This window comes from Halichoerus grypus, chromosome 3 (assembly GCF_964656455.1).
Source record: "Halichoerus grypus chromosome 3, mHalGry1.hap1.1, whole genome shotgun sequence".
NCBI lineage: Eukaryota > Metazoa > Chordata > Mammalia > Carnivora > Phocidae > Halichoerus > Halichoerus grypus.
The window spans coordinates 110,052,957-110,066,474 of NC_135714.1; the positions used below are offsets into that span (position 1 = coordinate 110,052,957).

The following is a 13,518-nucleotide window of genomic DNA, read 5'->3' on the forward strand; positions in this document are numbered from 1 at the left end:
CTAGAACTGAGATCTCAATTTTTAATGTGCTCAGATCAGCAGACTATTTCTGAGTGTAAAATATTCCAATCATACAGAGTAGATTTTTCGGCTATTAATCATAAAGTGAATTTATGGGCTATGGTCACTGTTATCTTTAATAGGTTACAAATGACAATTTTCAAGTCTTTTAAGGGAACATTCAACAAGGACTAGGAAACAACAAAAACAACAAAAGATTTTTATAGTGCACATTTACATTAAGATAGCGATTAAAGACAACCTACAGAATATATTTAAAGAGTAGTCCAGACCTTCAAAGATTATTGAAAATTACTGCTCCAGAAGACTCCAGAGAAAACACCTATAATGATTTCTTGAGTACTTTTTCTCTTGTGTACCTACTTAGTAAGATAGTTTTTCTGTTTAATTTTTACCCAATTTTGTTTTTCTGCTTTAAGATGGAAAGAACATTTTTGATTTGGGGATTGACTAAACTTGACTATGACTGCTTTGGGGAAAAGGAAGAGAAAAATGATCTTTGAATATACATTCAAAATATATCAATGTTTTGAACATGATTTTTAAAATAAATAATGTCCAGTAAATCAGATTTAAAACCTAGGATTATAGTTTGTTTAGCAGTTATAAAATACATATTCTAGAAAATATCATAAACTGAAACTCCAATGTGGAAAACATTTTGAAGCTTATAGAGAAAGCTAGACGTATTTAACAATTTACCTTGTTTCTAATTGTTTTATACTAGATTGTAACTGCTGTAAACGCCTATCTGATGCTTCCTCTCTTCCTTGGGCGGACAACATTTCCTCCTCCTAGAAAATAAAGAAACTGGAAGCTTGAGTATGTGAAAATACAATACATCATTATACAACATAAAGAAAAGAATTCACTCTATAAAGTTATTACACTTCTAGAATTTAAGTTTAAAGAAGGGATACCAATACAGCATTATCTAATCAACTCCTTAAAAATTGATCTAGATGTCTGAGAGCTGTCCATGAAATCTGTTTCACTAAAAAAAATTCTGTACATAGTATTTACAGTATGACTCCTTTTACATTAAAAAAATTTAAACATATATGCATATATATATACACACACAGAAAAAACATCTTTAAGCTATAAACAATCTGTTAACATTGATTATTTCCTAGGGATAGACCTGCAAGGTAATCTTGCATTACCTCTATTATGTATTTTGTATATATGTTGTGCTCTTCTTTATATTTTTCAATATTATTTGAATTTTTAGGAATAGCATGCACTACTTTTGTAACTAGGAAAGTAATAAAATTGAAAATAAACAAGCAATAACAGTTTGGAAATAAATCATGTACATACTAAAAAAAGGGGAAGAAAACCTCACTATCGATTTTGTATTAGAAAAACAATAATAAAAAGTCATTGCATATAAATTTCTACCAATATTTCAAACTATTTCTATAGTGCAAATCTAACAAAACAAAGCAGGGATTTGTATGTAAATAATCTGCCTTTAGAATATGCTCTTTTAAAAGTTGGTTATACAGCATACCATTACAATCATAGGATATTTCTTCTCTGACCTAGCAATGCTTTGAAATAAATAGGTTTGATTTGTACCACCTTTAGAAAAAATCCTGTTTATCCTTTCTTGCCTACTGTTGTGTTATTTTTTACATACCATTTTAATTCTATTGACTTTTAGCTATATCTCTTTGAATTAATTTTTAGTAGTTGCTCTAGAAATTACAGTATGTATCTTTAACTCAACCCAATTTATTCAGAGTTAATATCTAGTTCAGAGAAAACATAGGAACCTTGCAACAATGTATTTATCTCCATGTACCATCCTAGTCTTGAGTGCATTGTTCTATTACATCTGCGACTTTACAAATCCATCACATAGGTAGAGATCATTGAACTCTACCTCTGAAACTGGTAATACATGGTATGTTAATTAATTGAATTTAAATTAAAAAAAAGAAAAATAAATAAATCCATCACATACATTGCTCAATTCTCCTTTAAAGCAGTCATATATTTTAAGGTATTAATAAGAAAAAAAATGTACAAAAATATTTCATATTTACAATTGTTGTTCCTCTTAATTTCTTCCTATATATATCTGAGTCACCATCTGGTGTCCTTTCCTTTTAGCCTAAAGAATTTCTTTTGGCATTCTTTGAATAACAGCTCTGCTAGTGACAAATTCTCAGTGTCATTTATCTGAAAATGTCTTTATTTTACCTTCATTTTTGAAGTACAGTTTCACTGGACATGGAATTCTTAGTGAGCATTTTTTTCCCTTCAACACTTCAAATATATTATTCCAATGTTTTTTGCTTCCACGTTTCTTGTAAGAAGTCAGCCATTACTCTTACCACTGTTCCTCCGTTCATGCCATTTTCCTGTTGCTGAATTCAAGTTTTCACTTTATAACTGGCAGTCAGTATTGTAATGATGTGTAGAAGTAATTTTCTTTGTGTTTATCCTACCTGTTTTCCACCAAATTTTGGAAGTTTCCAGCCATTATTTCTTTAAACATCTTTTCTGTCCCTGTCCCTTCTGCAATTCCAATTACATTCCTGTTGGCTTGCTTCGTATTTTCCCCCAAATCTCTGAGGTCTTGTTCATTTTTCTTCCATCTTTTATTTTAAATATTTTTATTTAGTTATTTGACACAGAGAGAGAGAGAGAGAGAGAGCGCGCACAAGCAGGGGAGAGTGGCAGGCAGAGGGAGAGGGAGAAGCAGGCTCCCTGCTGAGCAAGAAGCCCGATGCGGGGCTTGATCCCAGGACTCTGGGTCATGACCTGAGCTGAAATCAAGAGCCAGCCGCTTAACCGACTGAGCCACCCATTTTTCTTCCATCTTTTAAACTTTTTTTTTTTTTTAAATTTTATTATGTTATGTTAGTCACCATACAATACATCATTGGTTTTTGATGTGGTGATCCACGATCCATTGTTTTCATATAACACCCAGTGCTCCATGCAGTATGTGCCCTCCTTAATACCCATCACTGGGCTAACCAATCCCCCCATCCGCCCCCTCTAAAACCCTGTTTGTTTCTCAGAGTCTCATGGTTCATCTCTCCCTCCAATTCCCCCCCCCTCATTTTTCCCTTCCTTCCCCTAATGTCCTCCATGCTATTCCTTATGTTCCACAAATAAGTGAAACCATAGGATAATTGACTTTCTCTGCTTGACTTATTGCACTTAGCATAATCTCCTCCAGTCCCATCCATGTTGATGTAAAAGTTGGGTATTCATCCTTTCTGATGGCTGAGTAATATTCCATTGTATATATGGACCACATCTTCTTTATCCATTCATCTGTTGAAGGGCATCTCGGCTCTTTCCACAGTTTGGCTATTGTGGACATTGCTGCTATGAACATTGGGGTGCATATGGCCCTTCTTTTCACTACATCTGTGTCTCTGGGGTAAATACCCAGGAGTGCAATTGCTGGGTCATAGGGTAGCTCTATTTTTAAATTTTTGAGGAACCTCCACACTGTTTTCCAAAGTGGCTGTACCAACTTGCGTTCCCACCAACAGTGTAAGAGAGTTCCCCTTTCTCACAACCTCTCCAACATTTGTTTTTCTTTCCCTGTCAATTTTTGCCATTCTAACTGGTGTAAGGTGGTATCTCATGTGGTTTTGATTTGAATTTCCCTGATGGCTAATGATGATGAACATTTTTTCATGTGTCTGTTAGCCATTTGTATGTCTTCTTCAGAGGAGTGTCTTTTCATATCTTCTGCCCACTTTTTGACTTGATTATTTGTGTTTTGGGTGTTGAGTTTGAGAAGTTCTTTATAGATCTTGGATACCAGTCCTTTATCTATAGTGTCATTTGCAAATATCTTCTCCCATTCTGTGGGTTGCCTCTTTGTTTTGTTGACTGCTCCCTTTGCTGTGCAGAAGACTTTTATCTTGATGAAGTCCCAAAATGTCACTTTTGCTTTTGTTTCACTAGCTTTTGGAGATGTATCTTGAAAGAAGTTGCTGTGGCTGATGTCAAAGAGGTTCCTGCCTATGTTCTCCCCTAGGATTTTGATGTATTCCTGTCTCACATTGAGGTCTTTCATCCACTTTGAGTTTATCTTTGTGAATGGTGTTAGAGAATGATCGAGTTTCATTCTTCTGCATGTGGTTGTCCAATTTTCCCAGCATCATTTATTGAAGAGACTGTCTTTTTTCCATTGCATGTTTTTTCCTGCTTTGTCAAAGATTATTTGACCATAGAGTTGAGGGTCCATATCTGGGTTCTCTATTCTGTTCCATTGGTCTGTATGTCTGTTTTTGTGCCAGTACCATGCTGTCTTGGTGATCACAGCTTTGTAATATAGCTTGAAATCGGGCAACGTGATGCCCCCAGCTTTGTTTTTCTTTTTCAACGTTTCCTTGGCGATTTGGGGTCTTTTCTGAGTCCATACAAATTTTAGGATTGTTTGTTCCAGCACTTTGAAAAATTAAACTCTGTTTTTTGGATAGGAAAATTTCTGTTGATTTGTCTTCAAGTTCATTGCTTATTTCTTCTGCTTTTTCCAATCTATTCTTGAACCCATCCAATTAAATTTTTATTTTGGTTGCTGTACTTTTAAACTCCAGAATTTCTATTTTTAAAATTATTTTCTATTTCTTAGTTAAAATTCTCTATCTGCTCCATCACTGAAGCCTTATTTTACTCTAACTTAAATACACACTTTCTTTAATTCCTTGAACATATTTATAACCGCTTATTTGAAGCCTTTGCCTGCTAAATCCAAGAGCTAGGTCTGCTGAGAGTGAATTTCTATGGACTGCTTTGCTTCCCCTACCCCAGCCCCATCAGTCACACTTTCCTGTCTAGAGAGTTTTGGTTGAAAACTGGATAATACAGATAATGCATTGCAGTTACTTTCGATTCTGTTTTGTTCTTGAGGATTATTAGTTTTTCTGTTCAAGGAGGCAATTATCTTGCCTCGATTCAAGCTCTGGAATGTTTCCCCTATAGTATGCAGCAGCTGCCATATGTAATCAGTTCTTGTTTCTTTCCATGGTTGCTTTTTTACCTAGGCTTCCTGGAAATTCTCTTGTGCCTACATACTTAAAGGATTGGTCAAGTTTGGGCAGGGGTAGGGCTCATCCTCTTTATGATTTTGTTGGTCTTGGAGATTCCTCTGTAATTTCAAGCTGCTCTGCCTGCTTTGGGCTCTGTCCTCTGATACAAACATTAAGGCTTCAGCTTTCTGCTGCTTGAACAGCACACATTTCAGGAATGCAATCAATTATAAGAAGTGGTAAACTCAGATATATAGTTCCATATAGCTCTATCTTTCAAGAGTAGTTTTCTTTCAGATCCCTGCCTACTTTTTCACTCAACTCCCTCTCCTACCCCTATATGCATACTTTGGCTGTCAGCCATGGATCTGGTCAGAGTTTATACTCAGAATTTAGGTTTCTCTCTCTGTTTTTTGTTGTTGTTGTTCTTTTGTTGCCAATATTTCTTCTTTAAATTTTCAACTGCTTTTCCTACCTTTAACTTTGATCTTGGCTGTTTAAGTCCATATAAAGCTGTTGTTTTCTGAAGCCACAGCTATGGCGGCTGGCAAGAACTCTCAGGTCAGAAATTCAAAAACTTACAATTCATACCTCTTTCAGTGTCTTTCTGTTTTTGGGTGTGTCCCAGTGTTTTAAAGAATGTATCCAAGTTTTATAACTGTTATCTATGGGAAGTTTTACATAAGCCTTTCACGAATCACCATTATTAGAAATCTATAATCAACTTTCACCGATTAGGAAATAAGGCTTAGAAAAGTTACACAGCTAGTAAATACCACAGCTAGAATTTTTAATAATTATATCCACCTAAATCTAAAGCCTGACCTTTCCTTGACACCTTCCTGAAATGTCACTATTACACATAAAAACCAGGGTCTCTTATGCCAATAAGTATTTCCATAAATAACACAAAATGTAGTATTACATGCTTCTTTTTATCTATGTATTACCAATTAATCAAACTTCATCTTGCCTTAATATGTCTTTCAGTAATGATGTATCTAGGAATGATTACAATGTTTTACTGACTCAGGATAAAGTGAATGGAAGTAATTTCCAAAATCATAATTTAGCTTCCTAATTTCATATTTTATATTTAGAGAGCAATAAAGTGATTTTTAATTTATTTTCCAGCAACCCTCTTTAACACCTAATCCAAAAAATATTAATAAAATTCACAGAAAACTAAGCTATAGGCTTCCAGTTGTCTTAGAAATAGGAAAATACCTTCTTTTGCATTTGTCCTTGAAGATTTTCAGCCATGTTATTTAACTCTTCCACTTTTGCTGCTGCAACTCTCATATCTAACTTGGCTTGCCTAAAATAGAAAGTAAGTTAATAAACACTTTTCATAGGCCATAAAGAATTAAAAAAGCTAGAAAAGAAATCTAAATTTGGTAAAATCATTAGTAACTCTTATGCACCTAAAAATGGATCTAAGGGGAAGATACTGAAAGATTGCTTTATTACTGATAAAATGCATGTGGAAGAGTAAAGAGGAAAAGTATAGGTGAAGGGCAGGGGTATAAAGTGGGAGTCATTAATACTTTATTTGGATAAATTATATTTCATACTCAAATGATTCATATTTCATGAAAAAGCACTTTATCATCTTAGTAAATTACCTAACAAGAATGGCAGTGCTAAGTAGAATATCGTTACATTAATAACTTCCTGAATTTATAGAGTTAAAGAAGTATCACTGATTGGCTTTTCTATGAAAATGAACCAAAGCTTCAATATTTGATCACTCCTTAAACACCAGGAGTATGTATTATATAACCACTTAATATAATGAATTCAAACATTTGTCTCAAGATAGTATAATAGTTAATTTTTTTAGAAATTGTAGTTGCAAAGGACAAAAATAACAAGTTTTTTGAATGTTCCATTAGTATCAAATAAGTTTCAATATCTTCTTGACTCCCCACAGAAAAAGATTTTAGAATAATAAGACTTTCTGAAACAGAAAAAAAGATTTTTAATATCCTACCAATTAAGCATTAAGTATGAAACAAAACACTTGGATTATGTAAAAAACATAAACATATTTAGGAACAAAGCTACTTTAGTGTAGGAACTGCCCATATTTATTTCTTAATTATATTTTATGTAGGTATTATAAATCAACCATTTTAGTGCTCTTGGGCTTAAAAAATTATTTGATGAGAAATTCACAGTATATGTTAATTGATTTACTTTTAGCTAACAGTATTTATATATTACATTACTGATTAGCATAAGACAATAGGAAATAAAAATCTAACAGTAGCTAAAATGTATCAGATAATTACTAGGTAACAGAAACTGTCATAAATGCTTTGCAATCATCTCACTTAGTACAATTAACTTTCTCTGTGAATTAAGTATTATTAAGACTATTCCACCAAACTAAAGTCGAGAGTGAGGTTGACAGAGATTTACCAACTTGCCCAAGGATTCACAAATTAAGTAATGAAACTGGTATTTAAACAGAGTTCTCTATGATACACTGTCTACAAAAAAAAATGGTTCCAATAATATAAAATTAAGCACTTTAGGAAAATGCTTTGTTTTGAATAAATCTAATTTATAAAAATCTGAATTTATCAGACATAAAATGGACTTTTTTCTACTTGCAAAATGGTTCACCAACAACAAAGCTGAAACCAAAAACCACCTTATACCAATGTATTTTAAATCTCCCTCAAGGTTAGAGATAATTTCAGGACTGCAATTATCATATGAATCAATAAATGAACCTACCATTTATAACATCCTGTATATTTTAAAAGGAAAAAATTAAGTAGTGAGATACTTAAGTAAGGCCATGGCATGATTAAGAAAAAAAAAAAGATCAGTTAGAGAGACAATCAGAATAGGATGCAATATGGAAAACCCCAGAGTCAGGAACCTAGTTCTGTCACTAACTAGGAATGTGGCCTAAGGCAATTCACCTGACCACAAGTGTCTCAGCTATTTTATGTCCAACAACAGGGAGGTGGATTAGATAATCTGCAAAGACCAAGACCCTACAATAGATGGTCTCCTGATTTCTAATTTTCCTAATGATTCTACTTCTAAATTGTCTTTCAATTGTGTATTTCATTTCCATTTCATGGCCCAACCTTTGGTCCCATCATTACTTCCAGTACTAGTCCAACAGTTTCCAAACTGAAGTCCTCACTATGGGTCTCTTCCTTAATTCAATTTCTATAATGCATCTTATCTGCAAATTAAGGTTAGCTACTGTTAAAAATCCTTGTTTAATAACATTTTCTGGATTCCCTACTTCTTTGGGCACACAATCAACACTCCTCTGCATGGCATATAAGGCTAATCATCATTTGGCCCCAAGCAGTCTCATCTCTTGCCAATTCCCTTCATGTTAATTTATGTTTCAAGTATAACAGAGCACTAACTGTTTCTTAAAACAGATCCTTGTCTATTTTTTCACGTTTGACTGAACTAAACTCCCTCTTTTTCTGATATATTCCTCAAAAATCTTCAAGACTTAGCTCAAAAGACTCTTCATCTCCAGTCTTCCCTAACTTCTCCTAGGCAAAAGACCTTATAATGCCAGTCTGCATAATACATAATACTTTGTACATTAACACATACTTCCTTGTGGAATTGTAGAGTTTATTAAAAAAATGGAATATAAGACCATTAAAGGCAAGAATCACATTTTATTAATTTTAAATCCTCAGGAGATAGCACAGTACCTGGCATATGGAAGACATGTAAATATGTCATAAATCAATGAAAAAGCATAAAAGGAAAGGAGATAAAGAGTAACAGTTACAACTTATATCTTGATATTTTACTTTAGATCCTGCATATCCAATTTGATATTCATGTGTGTGTGTGTGTGTGTGTGTGTGTGTGTGTATATATGTATATATATATATATATATATATATAAGACAGTAGGAAATAAAAATCTAACAGTAGCTAAAATGTATCAGATAATTATTAGGTAACAGAAACTGTATATATATATATGTATATATATATACACACACACACACACATACACATGATATATATAAAACTATATACAAAACTATATATAAACTATATATTAAAAAATATATACAAAATACATATATGTTTATTCCTACCTTGTTTCACAAGATAGAAATGAACTAAATACTTCCTTCTACTTCCGGCATGAAATACTAAAAAATATTCTAGAATAAAAGTTTTAAGGTCTGTCTTCTGGACCTTACTCCACCACCACAAAAGCCATGTGAACTGGGCCAATCACTTAACCTTTCTGAGTCTCAGAACTGTAGCTGTAAAATAGAGATTAAGAACAATTTTCCTGTATAGCTCACAAAATTAACATAAAGTTCAAATAAGTTAATGCATATTAAAGCACTTTTATAAACTTTATTGTAGTTTATACAAATGCAAACTATTATCATAATTTTGCCGTTTTTAAGAATTTAAATTGTCAAGAACTGTGTGGTAGAGCTAGATTACAGCTGAGAAAGCTTTGGGATGCTTGAATTTCTAGCCTTAACTCTTGGCTAAAAAATGGAAAGTAGTATTTATGATGTGCTGCTTAAAGTCTGAATCCCACCTGGTAACCCCCAAACAGGATTTGTCTACTGATGGTTTTCACCTCGGACTGGTTAGACAACAGGGATGGACTATGTGAGCAGAGGGGCAAAAAAAGACACATCTTGGTAACTGAATCTGGAGACAAAGCATGTTTTTGTCTAGAGACCCTAAGGGTGCTTGTGGCTGAATGTCACCTGTACCCCCTATGCTTGTTTATGCCTTTTTTTAAACTGCCTTAAATTAAAAATAAATAAATAAATAAAATAAAAGCCTTATGTGAGTATGCTCTGCAGAAACCTGTCGTTCCTTTCAAATATTCAAACTTGTGAAACCTTTAAAGAAATCAACAAAAATACTAATTTTATTTTCTGAAGGAAGTTTAATAACTATATGTTTATACTATTTTACATGCAAATGTCTTAGATATATGTCTCTTTATGGACATAATTTTATAAAAGACAAAAATAGTTTTCTTTTTAGAAAAACACATTTGATAAAAAAGAAATAAGAATAACTAAATATTAACAATTTTAATGTTATAACTACTCATATATTTATTTTTTGCTCCAAAGCAATAGTTTTTGAATGCATAGTATTTCATTTTCTGGTATGCTTCCTTGTCAAACAATTTAAAATTTCTGGGATTTGATTAGCAGAGAGGAACACAGCTGTGGAGTAAGAGGACTCTAGGCTCATCTCGTCCCACAAACACAACTAGATAACTATCAAATCATCCTAAATACCCCAGAAATTGACATGGAGACAGAAGAAACTCTACAACTAAAGGGAGAGAAGAGGCCACACTGAAAAAGGTAGGAAGTGCAGAGACAAGGTTTAGGGGAGAAATGGATCACGGGTGCTGCAGAAGGGAAGGGGTGGTGGTCAAGGAGAAGGACAAGAGAGGGGGAGTACACAGGGGAACACACAAGGATAACATTTCCCCATTGGCTTAGAAAATGAAAAGGGTTGAATTCTGAGTTCTTGGAACCAGCAGGGCTTAAAGCATTGGAATTTTATTTATTTATTTATCTTTTTAAAGATTTTATTTGACAGAGAGAGACAGCAAGAGAGGGAACACAAGCAGGAGGAGTGGGGGAGGGAGAAGCAGGCTTCCCACAGAGCAGGGAACCTGACGTGGGGCTTGATCCCAGGACCCTGGGATCATGACCTGAGCCGAAGGCAGATGCTTAAGGACTGAGCTACCCAGGCGCCCAAAGCACTAGAATTTTAAAGGTCGGTGGGCTTTACTGGGATAGAGTCTAGAGGGCACTGTGCTGCCCCTAGAGAGAAGGCAGGTAAACAACTGGGAGCAGACAGCACAGAAACAGTGATCTGCAGAATGTATGGGGAGATTATTTGCTCTCCTCAGAGTGCATCCCTGAGAGGCAGCATTCACCGAGACATCTCTCTGAAAACACAGGAGCTGGCTGGTGCCATTTCCCTCCCCCACCCCTCAACATAAATACAAAGCCACCTGTGGGAAGCAGCACAGCGTGAATATTGGCTGCCTAAGGTGCTTTTACCAAACCCCAACCCCCTGAGCTCTGGTGGAACTGCCCTTCTTAGTCAAACTTGTCTCTGTCTCAGCATGGTGGGCCCCTACTCCAGAAGACCAGCACAGACCCCTGCCCACACCATGTCTCCAGACCAGAGGGTCCTGCAAAACGAGAACAGATTTAGATTTAGGGCCTCAGTTCTGGTGGAGGTGGTATCAGGTCTCATTTCACAGGCAGACCAGAGCACACCTCATTAAAACTCACTACATTCAGTCACGGACCAAATACTGCCCACAGGAGGCTAGGAAAGCCTCTGCAGAAGACTGGCCTGAAGGACAGAGCAGCCAAAACACAATAGCAGAGCATACTCAGTACACAGTGGAGACACTCCCTGAAGTGCCAAACCCTGGGTACTACATGATTTCTTCTTCATAAGCCCAGTACTTTCAGAAGCAGGAGAAGTAACTGGCTTTTCTAACACACAGAAGAAGGCAGAGATTAGACAAAATACTAAGATGGAGGAATTTATCCCAAATGAAAGAAAAGGATAAGACCATGGCCAGATATCTAAGCAAAACAGATATAAGCAACATGTCTGATGAAGAATTTAAAGCAACAATCATAAGGATACTTAGCAGGCTTGAGAAAAATAGAAGACATCAGTGAGACACTTACCACAGAGATAAAAGAGTTAAAAAAGAATCCATCAGAGATGAAGAATACAATAAACGAGATTGGAAACAAGTGTGATGCAATGAACATCAGGTTGGAAGAGACAGAGAAAGGAATTGGTGATCTAGAAGACAAAGTAATGGAAAAAGTGAAGCTGAATAAAAGATAGGAAGAATTCTGCAATACGAGAACAGATTGTATGTATGTAATAACATTCGTATTCTAAGAGTCCAAGAAGAGAGAGAAAAGGTGGCAGAAAATTTATTTCAAGAAATAATAGCAGAAAACTTCCCTAATTGAGGGAAGGAAACAGACATCCAGATACAGGAGGCAGAGAGAACTCTCATCAAAATCAACAAAAGCAGGCCAACACTAAGACATACTGTATTTAAATTTGCAAAATACAGTGATAAAGGAAAAAAAGTCTTAAAAGCAAAAAGACAAAAGAAGTCCTTAGCTTATAAGAGAAAACCCACAAGGCTAGCTGGAGATTGTACAACAGAAACTTGGCAAACCAGAAGCGAATGGCATGATAAAGTCAAAGGGCTGAATGGGAAAAATCTGCAGCCAAGAATACTCTATCCAACAAGGCTGTCAATCAGAATAGAAGGAGAGATAGAGTTTCCCAGACAAATAAAAACCAAAGGAATTCATGACCACTAAACCAGCCCTGCAAGAAATATCAAAGGGGATTCTTGGAGTGCAAAGGAGAGACCAAAAGTGACAAAGACAAGAAAGGATCAGAGGAAATCACCAGAAAAGTGACAAAACAAGTGATAAAATGGCAATAAATACATATCAATAATCGCTTTGAATGTAAATGGACTAAATGCTCCAATCAAAAGACAGAGGGTGTCAAATGGATTAAAAAAAACCCAAACAAACAGCACCCATCTACATGTTGCCTACAAGAGACTCATCTTAGACATAAAGATACTTGCAGATTGAAAGTGTGGGGGGGGGGGGCGCCTGGGTGGCTCAGTCATTAAGTGTCTGCCTTTGGCTCAGGTCATGATCCCATGGTCCTGGGATCGAGCCCCACATCGGGCTCCCTGTTCCGCGGGAAGCCTGCTTCTCCCTCTCCCACTTCCCCCTGCTTGTGTTCCCTCTCTCGCTGTGTCTCTATCTGTCAGATAGATGAATAGTCTTTGAAAAGAAAAAAAAAAGAAAGAAAGAAAGAAAGTGAGGGGGTGGAAAACCAATTATCATGCAAATGGATGTCAAAAGAAAGCCAGAATAGCAATACTTATATTGGATAAACTAGCCTTTAAAACAAACATAAAGGAACTAATTGACAGTAACACAATAACAGTAGGGGACTTTAATACCCCACTTACATTAATGGACAGATCATCTAAACAGAAAAACAATGGCTTTGAATGACACACTGACCAGATGGACTTAACAGATATATTCAGAACATTCCATCCTAAAACAGCAGAATACACATTCTTTTCAAGTGCACATGGAACAATCTCCAGGATAGGATCACATATTTGGTCACAAAACAGGCCCAACAAATACTTGATTGAAATATTTGAAAATTGGGCGCCTGGGTGGCTCAGTTGGTTAAGTGACTGCCTTCGGCTCAGGTCATGATCCTGGAGTCCCAGGATTGAGTCCCACATCGGGCTCCCTGCTCAGCGGGGGGTCTGCTTCTCCCTCTGACCCTCTTCCCTCTCGTGCTCTCTGTCTCTCATTCTCTCTCTCAAATAAATAAATAAAATCTTAAAAAAAAAAAGAAAAGAAATATTTGAAAATTATTTGAAGAC

The 13,518-nt window shown here is 35.5% G+C and overlaps 1 protein-coding gene across 8 annotated transcripts in view; it reads right to left on the reverse strand.

Annotated features, from left to right (window-relative positions):
* Nucleotides 1–13,518, reverse strand: part of SCLT1 (sodium channel and clathrin linker 1) — a 202,189-nt gene that overhangs the window by 112,541 nt on the left and 76,130 nt on the right. For all 8 annotated transcript variants that reach the window (XR_013446457.1, XM_078069232.1, XM_078069234.1 and 5 more), the window contains 2 exons: nucleotides 6,258–6,348; nucleotides 724–815 (listed from right to left, as the gene is read on the reverse strand). Coding sequence is in view for 7 of the 8 variants with exons in the window: in XM_078069232.1 (XP_077925358.1) it covers nucleotides 724–815; nucleotides 6,258–6,348 (183 nt within the window). In the remaining variant the exon portion in view is untranslated. The remainder of the gene's footprint in view (nucleotides 1–723; nucleotides 816–6,257; nucleotides 6,349–13,518) is intronic.